General features: G+C 40.2%; 1 protein-coding gene across 1 annotated transcript in view; it reads left to right on the top strand.

The window, feature by feature from the left end:
- LOC307040802 (uncharacterized protein) overlaps positions 1 to 18,777 on the top strand; it is a 116,441-nt gene that overhangs the window by 30,532 nt on the left and 67,132 nt on the right. The window contains exons 15-16 of the mRNA XM_079683912.1: positions 9,466 to 9,735; positions 12,808 to 13,068. Coding sequence (XP_079540038.1) covers positions 9,466 to 9,735; positions 12,808 to 13,068 — 531 coding nt within the window. The remainder of the gene's footprint in view (positions 1 to 9,465; positions 9,736 to 12,807; positions 13,069 to 18,777) is intronic.

The raw sequence follows: 18,777 nt of genomic DNA, 5'->3' as shown, positions 1-18,777 counted from the left end.
CTATTCCCTCTGTTTTGCCCTTTCGAGTGTGCAATGTCTTTTCTATCATAGAGCGCTTAGCTGTTATCATTACTCCATTGTATTGCCTATGTGTTTGGTATATGAAATAAAGAAGTTAAAGGAAAGACCTTTTTAAAGTGTATTTATTTATAAACCATCAAACCTTTTCACTGGTAACCCCCCCAGTGTCAGACTCTACCAACCAGCATTAGTCTCAGTTAACTCCATGTCCCAATGAGGCGTGTAGTAAAATGCGAATATTATTGACCTCTGCTGGTGACCAGCAGGTGTTACAACATCAAACAGACTAGTTAGTCTAAGCAACTCTGGTTTAGGCCTTCAAGTCCCTATTAGAAAAACCAAATAATTAAACATTTGTTCTACTAATGTCTTACCTTTGAAACAAAGCAGTGTGGGGAGAAGTACTCACATCCTCTACTTAAGACAAAGTAGATTTACTATGAACTTGATTACAAGTTAAAGTTAGGAATTGAAAATGAGACTTGAGTAGAAGTACAGAAGAATCAGTTAATTGTAATTAAAATAAAAGTAGTCATATTGCAGAATTGTCCTTTAACAGTATTGAATCAGCAAAGTATTTTAGAATATTATAATTGGGTTTTCATCCCCAGTGTACTATTTCAATGTTAAGCAATTTTAAAAGTACTCTTGTCGCCAAGTAGCACAGTACTGTATCATGTCATATCAAGTGTTTATATGTAAATAGAAGCTAAAACTGATAAATAAATGTTGTTAAATAAAAGTAAAGGTAGCATAAAATGGATGCTCTCAAAATGAAGACAAGCATGTGTCAACATAGTGCTTGAGTACAATACGTCAGTAAATGTATTCAATTACATTCCACCGCCGGAACGATGTTATTTTAACAATTTGTTAGCCGAGATTGTCCCTGTTTTGTCACATGTTAGCGTGTGTAATGCAATATACAACAGGCCTATACTTATCTTAAGCTATTAATTGTGGTAACTGCTATACAGTATACCAAATACTAGCCAGCTAACACGTTAAAATGAATTGTTAAACGTGGTAAACAATAAGCCTACTAACCACCAGGATGGCAGCATTGTCATTGTGAGTATGTTAGCATGCTGATGTTAGCATTTAGCTTTAAAGGTCTACTGTTATACAATTTGTAGACATATATTATAGGTCTCAGATATAATAAAATATATATGAAGTGTTTTGCTCAAGATACCAAACAGATCACCCATTCTAGTCATGCCTCATATCCATACTTGCCAACCTTTAGACCTCAGAAATCGGGAGCATTTCAAAATGCAAAATTGGGGGGGGGGGGGGGGTGCTAGTGGATCGCCGGAGCTGTTAGATTAACATTAACATGCTTGTTGTAGTTGTAAATGCACTGCCTTGCGGCCTGTAGCACCGTCCTTGATGGAGCATATGTTTGGGCTGGACCTGTATTTTACAGGAAAGGAGAGAGTAGAGTAGTTGTCGATTCTTGTTCTGTTTTCTGTGAATATCTGCCTCACCCTCTCAGACTTTGAGTTGCGCGCGCTTCTAAAGAGACGTGTTACCATGGAAACCAAACAATGGTGTAGCTGTATTCAAGTCCGAGTGGAAACAGTCGTGTGTAAATCTGATTTTGTCAGAAATCGGTAGAAATGCGGGAGAAATATGACCCCGGGAGGAAACCGGGAGAGGGCAATGAAATCGGGAGTCTCCCGCGAAAATCGGGAGGGTTGACAAGTATGATCATATCCCTCTATTTCAGCTATTTAAGTTAGCATTTAGCTTTAAAGGTCTACTGTTATACAATTTGTAGACATATATTATAGGTCTCAGATATATAATAACATGTCTATGAAGTGTTTTGCTCAAGATACCAAACAGATCACCCAGTCTAGTCATGCCTCATATCCCTCTATTTCAGCCCTGTTAGAGAACGGCTGATTCTGTGTCCGTATAGCTTTAAAAAGAAATAGGGTAGAGCTCATGCAGGAGAGTTCTTCCCAGATTCTCAGCTAAATGCTGCCGTGATATAACGCCATATTATGATCCAAACCACATCAAAGATTATTTCTGAAACAGTATGGAGCTCAAATGCTTTCTCTCTCTCAGGTTAACCACAAGGTGAGCTGTTCCAGTTCCTTTAACATCCTGCTTCTTCACACATGCTCTCTCCAGTACAGGTTAGCTCTGAGTGTTAGCGATGCTAATGTAAACAAAGAGCATATTACTTCAAAAACACGACGCACATTGTTTCTGATAGCGACGTTTCTGATAGGGCCGTGGGCGTAAAGCCAGCCCACATTTTTAGTAATGTCGTCATGACCGCAGCAAATCTGGATCAGCTCCATCGTACCCCCGTTTTTAGAGATGTGGGTCAGGAGGAAAAGAGAGGGTTGTATTTTCAGACACTTTGTGAGTCTCCTGTCACCAGCGGCACATATTTATGTGTAAAAGACATCAAAAGGTGCATTGTGCTTGATAGGCAACCTTTAAGCTCTACTGTTGAGTAACCCCACAGAGCACATTTGTATCAGGTGGTTTGTTTAATACTACTGGATCATCTATCAACAAGGATTTGTCATGTTGACAGATAGTACGTTTCTCACTTTGTAACTTCTTTCTCCTTATTCAGTCGTTTTATCTCAGTATCTATACAACGATGCAACTATTTTGATGGCGTTGTTCTCGAGGGACACGTCTGTCTGTAGTAATGATGGTAGCAGGTGAGTTGTTAGAGTACACCTCCCACCTCAGCTGTGACCTCCCACCTCAGCCGTGACCTCTCACCTCAGCTGTGACCTCCCACCTCAGCTGTGACCTCCCACCTCAGCCGTGACCTCCCACCTCAGCTGTGACCTCCCTCCCACCTCAGCTGTGACCTCCCGCCTCAGCTGTGACCTCTCACCTCAGCTGTGACCTCTCACCTCAGCTGTGACCTCTCACCTCAGCTGTGACTTCCCACCTCAGCTGTGACCTCCCACCTCAGCTGTGACTTCCCACCTCAGCCATGACCTCTCACCTCAGCTGTGACCTCCCACCTCAGCCATGACCTCCCACCTCAGCCATGACCTCCCACCTCAGCCATGACCTCTCACCTCAGCTGTGACCTCCCTCCTCAGCCATGACCTCTCACCTCAGCTGTGACCTCCCGCCTCAGCTGTGACCTCTCACCTCAGCTGTGACCTCTCACCTCAGCTGTGACTTCCCACCTCAGCTGTGACCTCTCACCTCAGCTGTGACTTCCCACCTCAGCAGTGACTTCCCACCTCAGCTGTGACCTCCCACCTCAGCTGTGACTTCCCACCTCAGCTGTGACCTCTCACCTCAGCTGTGACTTCCCACCTCAGCAGTGACTTCCCACCTCAGCTGTGACCTCTCACCTCAGCTGTGACTTCCCACCTCAGCTGTGACCTCCCACCTCAGCAGTGACTTCCCACCTCAGCTGTGACCTCTCACCTCAGCTGTGACTTCCCACCTCAGCTGTGACCTCCCACCTCAGCTGTTCCTTTTCTAAAAACCACAACCACAAGTCTTTCTGAAACTCTAACAGGAAGCTCTGATGATGTATAGACGCAAACCACATCCAAACGTCTGCTCTCAAACATTCTCTCTACAACGTGCACTCTGTCTACCGCCTTAATGTTAACATTGAGAAAGCCATGAGGTATAAATAAAGTAAATGTGGTTGTCTTTTACTTTACACGTACACTCAGACTACAATGGCCGTCAGGCTTCATGTTTATGGCACGAATATCTTTTGTACCTGGGTTTTAAATACACTGATCCTTACTTTTAATAGAAGGTAAAAAGAGATACATTAGGGGTTAACCTTGTTCTTTTATATCCTTAAGAGAATTGTGAGATGCCCTTGAGGGGACAAAAGGAGTCCCTGCTTGTCATTCCCATTAACTTAATTTTTATTTGGGGATTTACAGTAATCCATGTGCTCATATATATTAATAATGTAAAGAGGAAGGAAACCAGGCTGGCTTTAAACAGCAGACGCAGAAGGAACACACTGTCTTCAAAGACCACATCCTCCTGTAGAAATGTTTCTGGTGATATACTGATAGAGTATCTCTCATGTGTGATCTACCTGCAAATCTAACAGAGACCTGAGGAGCAGCTATGAGGTTAAATGCAGCAGCGAGTGCATTGGTGGTCTTCCTTCTCTCTGTGCAAGGTACAGTACATCTACATTGATATAAGTCAGTTAACGCACCTCGGACAAACTGAGTGTTTCTCTGTGGATAGAAATGATGACTGTTCATAATAATTGCATTAGCAAACAAAACATGCTTTGAATAATTGCAAATTAGAATTCATCGCCCTGTTGAACTTCCTCTGTCGTCCTGCAGTCCTCAACACTTAACTTTAGCGAGTCGTTCTCCGCATTAGAATACATTTAGAACTATTTGATCATGTAATAAATCAGAAACATATCATGAGCTTGTGTCATGTCTTTAGTGTTTTAAGAGATAACTTATGGTGGGAGTTGCAACGTGGGTAAAAAGCTTCACTAATGAATAATCTTGAAATGAACAATGAGTCAAAGGAATGAGGGTCTGCTTGTAGAAATGAAAACACAATAATAATCACCTCACTAAAGTTTACGCTTCTTTTAGAGTACTGTTTGCTTTTATGGCCAAAAACTCTGTTTTTCAGCTGCGCCCTGCAACTGAACGCTCTTTCTCTCTTTTATGCAGGCCAGTTTTAGCCCTGCAGGTCAAGTGTGTGTGAAGGTGTGTGTCCGTGAATGCATGAACGTCAGTTTGCATGCATGTACGTGATCGTAGCTTTTGCATTTTATTCATTTCTGGCCTCCATTGGACGGTGAAAAGTGTAAAGAGTTACTGAAAACAGGAAGAGAGTTCTGGGTATGACATGCTAAAAAGGAACCGGGGCGATCACAGTAACAAGTAACTCACTATCAACGCAAGGTACTATGCAGCTTTCTTCAATTAAAAGCCTCTCAAAGCTCTACACTTCAGACATCACCAAAATAAGGATAGACAAAGTTACAGCAGCATGAAGATGGGGACACATACTCATGTGGTTTAGTGGATATTGTTGCTTTGATGAATATCTAATTTCTGCAGAGAAGCCAGATGCTTTCTTTTACCTGACAATGAGGGGTTTGTGTTAACCTTTGTAAGCAATTAGCAGTCCAATAATTATAAATAAATAAACTCTCTGTCAGTTATTTGTTATCTTAATATCAGACGCCTCAATGTTCTGCTTTTCTTAGAAGTTTCCATTCACGCCCTGCAGCAGCCTGATCACTGAGAGAAAAGCAAGCCAGAAAGAGGACTCATTGTTATGATCCACATCCTCTGATATGTTATTCTCATCTTTTTCTAAGGTTTGAAATCTAAGTATGTATCTTAGTATTTATCAGGTAAACACTGCGTTAAAGGTTAAATAAGCTGCAGCATGATGTCCTACGTCAACATTATATATGTTTTCCTGCCTCTGTTCACTGGAAACAACATTAAAACTTTTTAAAAGTATAAACCCAGTTTGAAACAAACATCAAAACATTCCTCTGTATGTAAATTAATATAATATGAAATGGTAAAAAGATGTGTTTGATAATGCTAACAAAGTCTAATGAGTCTAATGAAGGTTTCTGATGTGCTCTGTGTTTCAGTGGTTCAGGGTCAGGATGACTGGGGAGTGACTTACTCTCCTACTGAGATCTGTGCAGTGACAGGATCAACAGTGGAGATAAGATGCAGCTACACCTACCCAAAAAGCAGTGCTACCACAGTTGAGAAAACATTGTGGTTTAAACAGAAAGATGGTGAACCTGTAGATCTGACCACAGACTCAGAGTATAGAGGTCGTGTAGAGAATCTCTGTGAAAACCACATCTGCACTCTGAGAATCAGAAACCTGAGAGAGAGAGACTCAGCTGAGTACAGGTTCAGGATCAAAACAAACCAAGCAGGAGGAAGATATAGTGGTTCACCTGGAGTCACTTTGTCTGTCACAGGTAACACCAATCAGTTCCAAATGTTCAACATTAAGAAAAACAATAATATAAATGTGATGTGTTTTTATATTCATGAATGTTGAGAGTTTATTCTTAAATAACCTTCCTGTTCCTTCTTCACAAATACAGATCTCTCGGTGCAGGTGGAAAGCAAATATCTTAGCAGTGCTAACCTGAAGTGTCAGAGCAGTTGTGATTTACCTGGTAATGATTACGTCTGGTACAAGAACGGAGGAAACACTCTGTCAGGAACATCTTCTCTTCTAGTCGACTTTAATTATCTAGACAGCTATTCCTGTGCCTTGAAAGGATTTGAGAACTCTCCCTCCCCTTCAGTGTGTGAGTTCACTTCACTACCTTATTCTAACTTAACACCATCTAGTGGAAGCCTTAGCTAACTGTATGGTTTTGTGACTTCTCATCAACTCTGGTAAAACAATGGTTTAAAAATGAGTTTAAATGTTTCAGGTGTCACTGGTCGAGACCGCAACACGGTGACTCACATTAAAGGAAGTATCTGCGCCCCCAAAGGATCATCAGTGGACATTTCCTGCACGTACAGCAGTAATGACTGTATTACATCTAACTTCTGGTTCAGACCTGAGCGTAGTCATCAGGGACAGAATCCCTCTCAACCTGAGGACCTTAGTGAAGACTCCCAGTATGCAGGTCGTGTTCAGATCCTTGAGACAGAGAGAGGACGCTCCACTCTGAGGATCTCTGACCTGAGAGACTCAGATTCAGCTCAGTATCTCTTCACATTCAAAACACCAAGCTTTGAATGGAGGAGTGATTTACCTGGAACAACTCTGACTGTCACAGGTACTGATCAACACACACTGATGTATACTTTATAAACCAACACATTACAATGAAACATACTGGAAGTTGAGTTTGTGTGATTCCTGTTGGATGAGTTTATTTGTTCACCTACTTTAGACTGTTGTGTTAAAGTTAAGTTCATTTATCATCAGTTTCATTTGAGACATTTTAAATTATTCTTTTTCTCATATCCAGCTCTGCAGGTGCAGGTGATCACAGAGAAGTACGAGCATTCCTATACCTTAGCAGAGCTGAAGTGTCTCAGCAGCTGCAGTCCAGCTGGTGTTTCCTACGTCTGGTTCAAGAACAACGAGAAAATACGAGACCAGACAAGATCTTCTTACAAAGGCTGGATTCAACTTGCAGACAGGATCTCTTGTGCTTTTGAAGGACATGAGAAGTTCCCCTCTCCTGCAGTGTGTGAGTTCACAGAAAGCTGAACTACAGCCAGTAAATAAGCCATCTTAGGTGAAGCAACATACAGATACAATAGATTTGAGTAGAAACCTCATTTAAAAAGAAAAAAAGTAAAACAATAACAGAAAATCCTTTAGGCACCAAGAACCATCACAGAAGAGAAATATCATAAATGAGTTTAGTCTAATTTTGTTCTTCCTGTTATTTAAGGTTGCAGCAGAAAGATGGGAAAAACTTGATTTATAAATAAAACAAGGTTCTCATGCAGATGTTCAACATTATAATAATCTTCAATAATACATTTTAGTTCGTAGTGATTAACATCACAGTCTTCATTCGTTGCTCTGTATCGACAAAAAATCAAGTGTACCTTATTGAGGTGTAAAGTTTCAATGTTGTGCACCTTTTGGACAAAGGTTAAATCCGTCAAACATGCATTTTGTCAAACCGTGTTCAAAGTCCAAAATGCAGCTACAGTTCATTCAGCGTTCAATAATGTAGATACTCTTTGAGCTAATCGAGTGAGAAACACATTCTAAATATTTACTGTTAACACATGTCTTTCAGATGCTCCGAGGACTCCTTCCTTGTCAAGACCCTCTGGTGAGATAAAGGAGGGCAGTTCAGTGACTCTGACCTGTAGCAGTGATGCTAACCCAGCAGCTAACTACACCTGGTACAAGAAGAATGGAAATGTAAACGTTCCTCTTCTCAGTGAAGGACCACAGCTTGTCTTCAGCTCCATCCAGTCCTCTGACTCTGGACAGTATTACTGTAGAGCTGAGAACGAGCTGGGGAGGAGCACATCTGAAAACACCTTCATTAATATGAAATGTGAGTAATCATAACTTCTTTCTTACATCTACGTGCTTTATATTTACTGTCTGCTGTAAAAGACTGAGCAGCTTCAGGAGATAACAGAGGCTTAGTGTAGTTTAAGGACCTAGATTTAAATCGTGAACCATCCATTGGTCAGACCACCTTCAAAGTACACGATGCAGTTACACATAGCTTCTCACATTTTGTGATTTAAAATATCCTGTACAACATGTAATGTTAAAACACTCATTTAAACCTAGAAAATGATTTGTTTTTGCATCTTCTGCAGATGCTCCAAAACTCCCCTCTGTGTCAGTGAGACCCTCTGCTGAGATAGAGGAGGGCCGTTCAGTGACTCTGACCTGTAGCAGTGATGCTAACCCAGCAGCTAAATACACCTGGTACAAGAAGAATAGAAATCCTAACGTTCCTCTTCCCAGTACAGGACGAGAGCTTGTCTTCAGATCCATCCAGTCCTCTGACTCTGGACAGTATTTCTGTAGAGCTGAGAACGAGCTGGGGAGGAGGACATCTGAAACCATCCGTATTGATGTGAAATGTGAGTAAGACAGTTTATCTAAAGATAACAAGCTTATATCTGTCTAGTTGTTTCAAGAGAAGATGTTACTTATCATCACTACTTTCTTCAGCTCAGCTTGCTTTACATTACATGGGATCCAGGGAACAAGCGGGTAATGAAAAGTGAACTGGCAGTATCTTCTAATCACATTTTATAGAGTTGCTAATGATGACATCATTGAGAAACGACTGTTCAATAGTTTTATATTTAACTAATATTTACTGGTATTAACAAGGCTATCTCTAAATCCTTAAATTCCATGACTCAATTCATAGTTGTGGCTTGATTAAGTGATACACTAAACGGCTTTTAACCAATGACAAATCATTACTTTATTATGACTAATAACAATTCAGAAATACCCATGAACAATTATTTACAGTACAGTATATTTTAATTCATTTACATAATATCTAACGGTTGTAATCATTAGCTACACTGAAAAATGTGATCAGGAAATACTCAACTACTGTCTGTCAAGTCGTGGTTAAATTCGAGTTTACCTTATTGGATTATAAAAGTGACATTTGATGCACCTTTTGGACAAAATGCAGCTACATTCTGCTTTCAACTCACCTAATGCAAAACAATGCATTTATTGACATAATACATTTCATTAAAGTCAATGTTTTAGTGTTTTCAGTGTACTCTACAAAATGTGATTAGTAAATACTCAACAACTGTCCTTCAAGTTAGGGTTCTTTTGAAATGAGTTCCTCATTCAATGCTCTGTAATGACTCAACATGCAGCTTCATTCAGCGTTCAATAATGTAGATACCCTTTGAGCTAATGCAGTGAGAAACACATTCTAAATATTTACTGTTCACACATCTCCTCCAGATGCTCCAAAGCTCCCCTCTGTGTCAGTGAGACCCTCTGCTGAGATAGAGGAGGGCAGCTCAGTGACTCTGACCTGTAGCAGTGATGCTAACCCAGCAGCTAAATACACCTGGTACAAGGAGGATGGATATCGTAACGTTCCTCTTCTCAGTGAAGGACCACAGCTTGTCTTCAGCTCCATCCAGTCCTCTGACTCTGGACAGTATCACTGTGCAGCTGAGAACAGGCTGGGGAGGAGGAAATCTAATTACATCTCTTTTGATGTGAAATGTGAGTATTGGTTATTATCGATGTAATTTACAGTCTGCTGCAATTCACTGGGCAACTCTAGGAGATAGAAGCTTTGTGCAGTTAAAGGTCCCAGATTAAAACCATGACCAATCCATCTGGATAGTATTACTGCAAAGCTATGCCTGAGCTGGCGTGCGGTGCATCTAAAAACATCTTTAATGATTTGAAATATGAGTAAAACAGTTTATTTAAAGGTAATGAGATTCAATCGGTCTAGTTTTTGCATGAGAAGATTTGAATGGTCATAAATACTCTATACAACTCCACCTGCTTCACATTGCATGGAATCGAGAAAACAAATGGGTAACAAATTGTTTACAGACCGTAACTTCTGATCAGATCATCTTTACTTGATTGCGAAACACCTAATGAATATTTAGTAAATTAACTAATATTTACTTTAATTAATAGGGATCTCAAATTCCTTCCTTCATAACCTGCTTTCACCATTATCATTTTTTAAGACCCAACAATTGTTTATATATTTGTCTTATTGGTGGTAACATACTCAGTAACAACCAACAAGTCAGTACTGTGCACCATTTGACTGGAGGAGAGGGAAATACAAAATAAATAGTGGTTCATCATAAAGTCAGGATTTGTTATTGGTTAGGAGCTGTTTAGTGCAGTACACGGAAGCAATTGAGAACTATGCATTTCTCAGGGGATACTCAACAACTGAGATTAAGATCCGGATATCTATGAGCAGTGGGTTCCTCACTTCTTTCCTTTTAAAAACTAAACATTTAGTGCTATGTATCGTGGTTTAAGGGTGACATTTTATGCAGATTTGGGACCCAGATTTAAACCGTCAAACATGCATCCCGGGAAGATCTGGTGCACTTTGAGAGCAAAATGAAGAGATCTATGGATACATCTCAACACCCATATGAAACAGAACTGTAAACAGATTAACTTTTTCTTTATGGATATTTTACAAATCACTCCCCTTTTAAGACCGAAATGTCATGCATAGCAGAAGATGGCATCTTTTTTACAGGAATATTCCAGCCAATCTCTGCTTTGAAACCATGATCTGCAAAATGAGCGCCTTACCCCACTGTACAGGCGAGTTGAATACTTTTTTAAATATACCTGGGCAGGCTCTGTTTTGCCGAGGTCCTCTGTCCTCTGGGGTGGCGGCGGTGTTTGGGGCAACGAAGACGGCTGCGGCTGCTTCGCCTCCGTGGGCGAGGAGGACGTTAGTGTCCACGACAGTGGCCGCGGGTAACGTAATGTCCCCATGATCTGAACTGTTATTACCTGCAGTAGATGCAGTGTTACTGCTGGCGATAAGGGCTGGTTGTTTTAACCATTTTCTGATGTCCATCACTGACTGCTGTGTAAGCACTTTGCAAATGACGAACGCGCAGAGGCACAGGTCCCGCGCACCTGACATAATAACGTTACTTACCGTTTAAATTGACCAAATACATGCAGCAGACAATGTTATTTAACCACAATTACAATTTATTTTATTTCAACTATATTCTTCTCATTATTATTATTATTATTATTATTATTATTATTATTATTATTATTATTATTATTATTATTATTATTATTATTATTATTATTATCTATTGTTATTATATATGTCATATTTTTCACTTTTAATATATATTTTTTAATTTCTTTATTTTTTCCACTTTTAATTTTTCAAATGAGGGTGCATAACGACTCAACTGAGGGTGCAATGCACCCTTATGCACCCCCGTAGAACCGGGTCTGTTGTCTTGGAATAATCTCTGTTATCACATCTCCTCCAGATGCTCCGAGGGTTCCTTCTGTTTCAGTGAGTCCCTCAGATGACATAAAGGAAGGCAGTTTAGTGACTCTGACCTGTAGCAGTGATGCTAACCCAGCAGCTAACTACACCTGGTACAAGAAGATAAATGCAGATATGTTCTCAAAATAAGACAAAAGCTTGTCTTCAGCTCCATCAGTTCCTCTGATTCTGGTCAGTATTGCTGTACAGATGGGAACGAGCTGAGGGCGAAGGCATCTGAAGACATCTCTATTGACACTTATTTCAGTATTTACAGTGGGTGTCAGTTAATTCATTATGTGGTGACTATTGCCACTCAACATCACCTGGGATTGACCCAACTGGGTTTAACTAATTGGACGTGTGTAATCTCCATGTACGACAAAGTTTAGCTTTCAATGTCTTTAATTTTCAAAGAAAACAGCGTGTTCACAGACACGACAGACACGCTCAAAAAACGATTGCTCTCCCAGTCACAATCAATGCACCTGTGCCTGGAGACCACTTATATGCTGCTGACCCATTACGCCATCTAGTGTTCAAATAACAAAACATATAAACCATTCTAATGGACGCAACACATGTTAATCAGTCATGTCTGATAAATATCCAAGCATACAGTATACTAATACTACAAATGCAAATACTGTGACTCTGGCATAACATGGGCTATGGACTAGTGCTTACATTTTAAATGTGCTATAGATGAATATTCATCCTGACCGTGGCCACTCTACAACTCATTATTTCAATGTACATTTGGAAATGTGTCTTTCTTATATCTTTCCAGTTGTGTGTATAAAACCGCAGGAGGTCAGTCTCCTAACTGACCAAACTTGAATCCATGTTGACACATTTAATGCCACTGGTGCGGTGTTAAAACATGTGAAGTACATGCAGCGTCTTTCTAAGTAAAGCCATAACAAATTGCTGTCACTTTTGTTATTGCAACATTTGAGGTCCCTGAGGCACATTGCTACACAAACTGTGGAGAAACGTTGTTTGTCTAGACTCTAGTGTGAGAAGATTTTGAGTCACTTAACATTGTTGTGATTTATCTTCTTCAAAAAGAAGAGTCCATGAAGAGAAAACTTGCAGCCAATTTTCATCATCAGGTCCATCAGGAACTATTTTAATCTGCCATCTTTGCAGAGGTGATAACACCCTGTCTCATGGAGCATGTATTGCAGATGGAAGTGAAGTGAGCTTAATCATTGTGTTGCTGCTTCTGGTTTGTTGTAGCCATATGCCCAAACAACTGGTTTCTCTCTTTTGTCCTCCAGATGCTCCAAAGACTTCCTCTGTGTCAGTGAGTCCCTCTGCTGAGATAGAGATTGGCAAATCATTGCAGCTGACCTGTAAAGGTGGCGCTAATCCAGCAGCTAACTACACCTGGTACAAGGACAACCAAACACTGCCTTGGGGGTCAAAAGACATTCATCAACTCGCCTCCATCACCTTAGAGGACAAAGGGAACTACCACTGTGCATCGAAGAATAAGTACGGCCAGATCAACTCTACATCAGTACACATCGATGTCCAATGTAAGTCTGAAACATCAACAAGTCACCTAATATACATGTGTTGAGTAGAGATAGTGAATGTTAACATGTGATGATCTTTCCCTGGTTAAAACATTATCTGAAATAAATTCATAAAGCCCCTGTCACACTGTCCCGAAATTGATACCCGATGGACAGACGAATATGGAATTGTGAATTTCGCACGAAGATGGCCCCGAACCACACACGAAGGCAACATTTACATTACATTTAAGACATACAACTGCAACGAAAGTAACAAAATCGATTATGTTAAAGTACTCTGATACTGTACTGATATTTTCAGACTTTGTTCTTTACTTTCTCCGTCTTTATATGTAGAAGATATTAAGTTTTCTCCGTCATGTTGTTTCCATAGCAACAACAACTTCCTCGCCTTCAAAATAATATATTATATGCTTTTTAGTTTCACAGAACACAAATTGGGTTATTTACATAATATGTTTACATGATTTTGTTGTGCAATAAAACAACCAGATGGACACACGATAAAGGAAATGTGGGCCATTGGTGAGGGCATCTTAAGCCATCGTATGACCGTCATACGATGGCTTAAGATGCCCTCACCAATGGCCCGATGTTGCTACGATCAGAGCCGAATTTGAACATTTCCTTAATCGTGTGTCCATCTGGTGTTAATTTCGGGACAGTGTGACAGGGGCTTTAAGGACGTCTATCACCTTTTGATGTCTAACATATTCACATGCCATTTGTACGTTAAAAGAAGGTTTGTGATCCCTTGACTCCTTCCTCCAGTCCATGCCAGCTTGGAACCAATACCTCTAAAAAGAGTTGGATTTAATGTAATGCCAATGTGTCACTGTTACTTCTAAGGTTTCATTTGTTTTAGTACAAAATGCCTCTGTGTTTGATAAAGGGATGACTCTTTATTAGCTGCAGCTGAAGGATTTGTGCCATTCATGACATGAGCTCTCCATATGTTACTCCGTGATTTGCCTACTTGGCTTTCTTTATGTAAATCTTAGGGATGAATGTTTTTTCATTTTTCTAGTTTTATTTTGTTTGGTCCACTTCCACAAACCAACGTTTCAATCAAATAAACTGTGGTTTTCAACTAAGGATACGACTCGAGCTAAGTGGCACAATCTTTGCAGGACCAAAGTACACATCGTAGGATCAAGAACATGTGTTTGCTGCTAATAGATTGATTGACTAACGATCTTCTCAATCTCCTAAAATATTTCATGGTAACAATCTAAATTGCAGTGCTCAGGTCACAAGCAAGGCCTCAGGGCATATTTCCATATGTTGGCTTTTTTGCCGTAGATGGTAGTTTACACTGCCAAGTTGGGCCCCTTCCGCACACCTTGATGATATCAAGTGGGGAATTAGTAGATCTACTTTACTAAAGATACACTTCTACACATTCTCCTCCAGATGGTCCAAAGCTTCCCTCTGTGTCAGCGAGTCCCTCTGCTGAGATAGAGGAGGGCAGTTCAGTGACTCTGACCTGTAGCAGTGATGCTAACCCAGCAGCTAACTACACCTGGTACAAGGAGGATGAAGACTCTCCAAAAGCTTCAGGACAGATCTTCACCATCACTGACTTCAGAGCTGCTGAACACAGTGGGAGTTATTCCTGTGGAGCCCAGAACAAAATAGGACGTCTTAACTCTACCTTTCATCTGACTGTTGTGGCAGGTAAGTCATTTCGCACCACAGGACCTCCCAAGAGGCAAAGCAACTTCAAAGTTCATATCACACATGTGGAAAAGTCTCTGAACCACTGCAGTTCTTTGAAGAGCCAAGATGCAATTTACTGTTACACTCTCTGGACAGAATTTGTATTTTGTTTTCTAAATCTGAGGTTTGCTGCTCAAAGTTGCCGGACTTTTTGTGATACCCCGATCATTTCAAGCACACACATAGTCTACTTCCCCTCTCTGCTAGGCCACAGGCATCGTCCACAACCTCTGCATTACTCTGTGTTGGGTTGTCAACCATTACAACCAATCAATAAAGTGTTTGGCCTTACCCCTTGTCTTTTTGACTACTTGCAAGTCTTCCAACACTCTCTGCTCTCACAGTCGAGGTCAGCACTTCGTCACTTTTGACAAGATGCTAGGAAAGGTCTTGCCTCCCTTTTTTTTCAGTCACCTGACAGATTGCCAGAATATCTTCGAGTCCCTCTCTTTGGCATCGAAAACTATAGTTTCCCAAACTTTCCATGAAATATGTATTTGGAGTGGGCAGCATTCCTGATAAGGTGATTAACCTCATCACTAAGTTAGGATCAGCTGACTGCTCTGCTAAAGAATCCAAGACAGAGATTTAAACATTTGAGTAAGGCAAGGCAAGGCAAGTGTATTTATATAGCACTTTTCAACACAAGGCAATTCAAAGTGCTTTACAAAAAATGAAAGACATTAAGAAAATGGCATTTAAAATCAGTCATTACAAAGAAAAGTTAATAAAATAAACATTAAAAGAAAAAAGACATGGATAAAAGTTACAGTGCAGTCTAAGATATGAATAGTTCAATTAAAAGCAGCGACAAAAAGAAAAGTCTTCAACCTGGATTTAAAAGTAGTCAGAGTTGCAGCGGACCTGCAGGTTTCTGGGAGTTTGTTCCAGATATTTGGACCATAATAACTGAACGCTGCTTTACCATGTTTAGTTCTGACTCTGGAGACAGAAAGCTGACCCGTCCCTGAAGACCTGAGAGATCTGGATGGTTCATAATTTAGCAGGAGGTCAGAAATGTATTTTGGACCTAAACCATTCAGTGCTTTATTAACCAGCAGCAGTATTTTGAAATATATTCTTTGACACACAGGAAGCCAGTGTAAAGACTTCAGAACAGGAGTGATGTGATCCACTTTCTTGAAGTTAGTGAGGAACAAGAGTAAAGACTTCAGAACAGGAGTGATGTGATCCACTTTCTTAGTGTTAGTGAGGACTCGAGCAGCAGCGTTCTGAATCAGCTGCAGCTTTCTAATAGATGTTTTAGTGAGACCTGTGAAGACACCATTGCAGTAGTCCAGTCTACTGAAGAAAAAAGCATGGACAAGTTTTTCCAAATCCTGCTGTGACATTAGTCTTTTTATCCTAGATATGTTCTTTTGGTGATAGTAAGCTGGTTTAGTAACTGTTTTAATGTGACTGTTGAAACTCAGGTCAGACTCCATGACTACACCTAGATTTCTGGCATTATCTGTTGTTTTGAGCATTGCAGACTGAAGCTCAGCGCTAACTTTTATACCTTCTGCCTTGGCTCCAAAAATCATTACCTCAGTTGTATCTTTGTTTAATTGGAGAAAGTTCTGACACATCCAGTCATTGATTTGTTCAATGCACTTACTCAGTGTTTTAACTGGAGCATAGTCTCCTGGTGAAATGGTTACGTAAATGTGTGTGTCATCTGCATAACTATGGTAACTTATTTTGTTGTTCTTCATTATCTGAGCCAGTGGTAGCATGTAGACGTTAAAGAGAAGAGGCCCCAAGATGGAGCCTTGAGGAACCCCACATGTCAATGATTAATCTTTAGTCTGAGGAGCAAGGCTTGCCACAATCAGACCCTCAATTGTCAAAGCATTAGGGACCACCAATACCAATGGTTGTTCCCGGTTTGAAAACAGCCTTGTGCTGTTGATCATTTATGGGACGCAAAAGCAAAAAAAACTGTCACGAGTATTTTAAATGCTTCTCTCTTAAGATCTCAGATGTAATGACTTATCATCACATGTTAATGAACTCAAAAATAGCTGTAATAGAAAAGCTAATTGTCACTGTTTCCCAGGTGTAATGAAATCAGTCGCTGCTGGATCAATAACTGCTGTTATTATGGGTATCATATTCCTCATTGCCTTTCTGTTGATTAGGTAAGCAGTTCAGTTTTACTTTGATTACGTTCAGTAAGGCCACAGTTAATACATTTTAAGATTCATTTCTTTGTTAATTCACTTTGTTTTCCAGAAGAAAGAGGTCCTCGAAACCAACCACGGAAGCTGGAGAGAGACCAGACAACGACGCTCAGGTGAGAAAGAAGATTTCAGGTATCACTTAGGGTCAACCTTCACCTGCAAACTCATTTGTACAGTGCATCATGTCCCGGTTTGGAAACGTCCTTTTCCCAAACTAAATATTTTACCTTAGGGAAACGTGACTCAGGAGGTAGAGTGAGTCATCCATTAATCACAGCGTTGGGGCTTTGGTCCCCGTCTGTGTGTTTAAAGACCAAAATAAACGTAATCAAGATGCTCTTCATGGGCCATGTAGTACTTCTTCTGTGAAGCTTTGTCGCCATCTGTGTGTGAGTTTGGTGAATGGGTGAATGAGAGGCCTTTTTGCAGTCCTTACCAGTGTGCAGGCGATTCCCATTCCTGTCCCTATCATACTTTCTTTTTTCCTTCTGTTAAATTCAATCTGATAAATCCATAGCTATGCTTTTGTCATACCTTAGTTTGCCTTTCCTCCGTCATTCTGCGGTTATCAACATTATGTGTAAGGCGTCTTTGGTCTTTCCGTTGCTTGGGATGTAAACCTTTCCATACATGTAAGCATTTTTTAAATATCGGGGGATACAATGACAATAACAGAAGTGATCTCAAAGCAAGCAGCCACCTCAGGTCTGAAAGATGAAGCCAATGCCAAAGTGCCTTAAGGCTGCATTCTTTCCAACGGCCAGCAGAGAGCGAACCCACTGGCTATAACACAGAATCTGATTGTGTAGAATTCTATGAGAAAATGACCCTACTTTTAACATGATTGATGACCTGAGTAAAACAACTCCTGATGAGTTTATAGTCTTTCTTGCTGGTTTAAAGTCTTCTCTAATCTTGGGCAACTTGTTATCAAAAAAAGTAATGTTGTCCACATTGTTTTCTTTGTACAACTTGAACCAATTTGCAGTCCTAAATATAGTTTTTTCAACATGTTTTTTATTCTTTGCTAAACCTTTTCATGTCACTAACAGAACATTGAGGTGGCAGTGGGCAAAATACCAAATTCAAGGCTTCAACACCATAATTAGCCAAATTAATATTGATCATGTCAACTTCTTAAATACAGTCTATGCCTCAAACCTTTTAATCACTTTTAGGCTTTGAAAATTCAGCTTGACCCTAAAAGATGAGGACATTTAATAAATCGAGGAGTTTTTGGTGCCTGATTTGGAATTTTTTTAAAGTACTGAAATTGCAAAGAAGCTCTTTTCCTTAAACAGTGCAAAAGCAATTTTGTCTTAAAGGCCAATCTAAACAACTACAAATATATGTTGTGTTTGTCTTTGTGATGTTTCCTTCAGGTACGCATGTATGACCGCCCTTCAGCTGCAGTACGGGGTGCAACACCAGAGCCGGAGGCCGAGGTTTGCTATGCCAGCGTGAGATTCATTCAAAAGCAGGAAGATGCTCTCTACTCCAACATCAAGCCCGCTCATCTCCGCAGACACAAGAAGGACGAGAAGGACATGGAGGAAGATGTTGTGTACTCTACTGTCATGTTTAAAAGTCACAGTGCTACTGCAGAGTGAGTAAAAGATCATTTTCCTTTGCTACATAAAGTTATTCCGGCTGTTTCATCCTTCTTTACAAAAACATGTTCTGAGTCAGTAATGTGAGTTTATATTTTGCTTTATCAACAGATCAGAGCATCATGAGGCTGCGGAGGATCCATCTGCGTTGTACAGCGTAGTTAACAAAAAACCAAGAGTATTGAAATAACATC

Source organism: Notothenia rossii (assembly GCF_949606895.1).
Source record: "Notothenia rossii genome assembly, chromosome: 1".
Lineage (NCBI taxonomy): Eukaryota > Metazoa > Chordata > Actinopteri > Perciformes > Nototheniidae > Notothenia > Notothenia rossii.
This window is presented reverse-complemented; position numbering and strand designations above follow the sequence as displayed.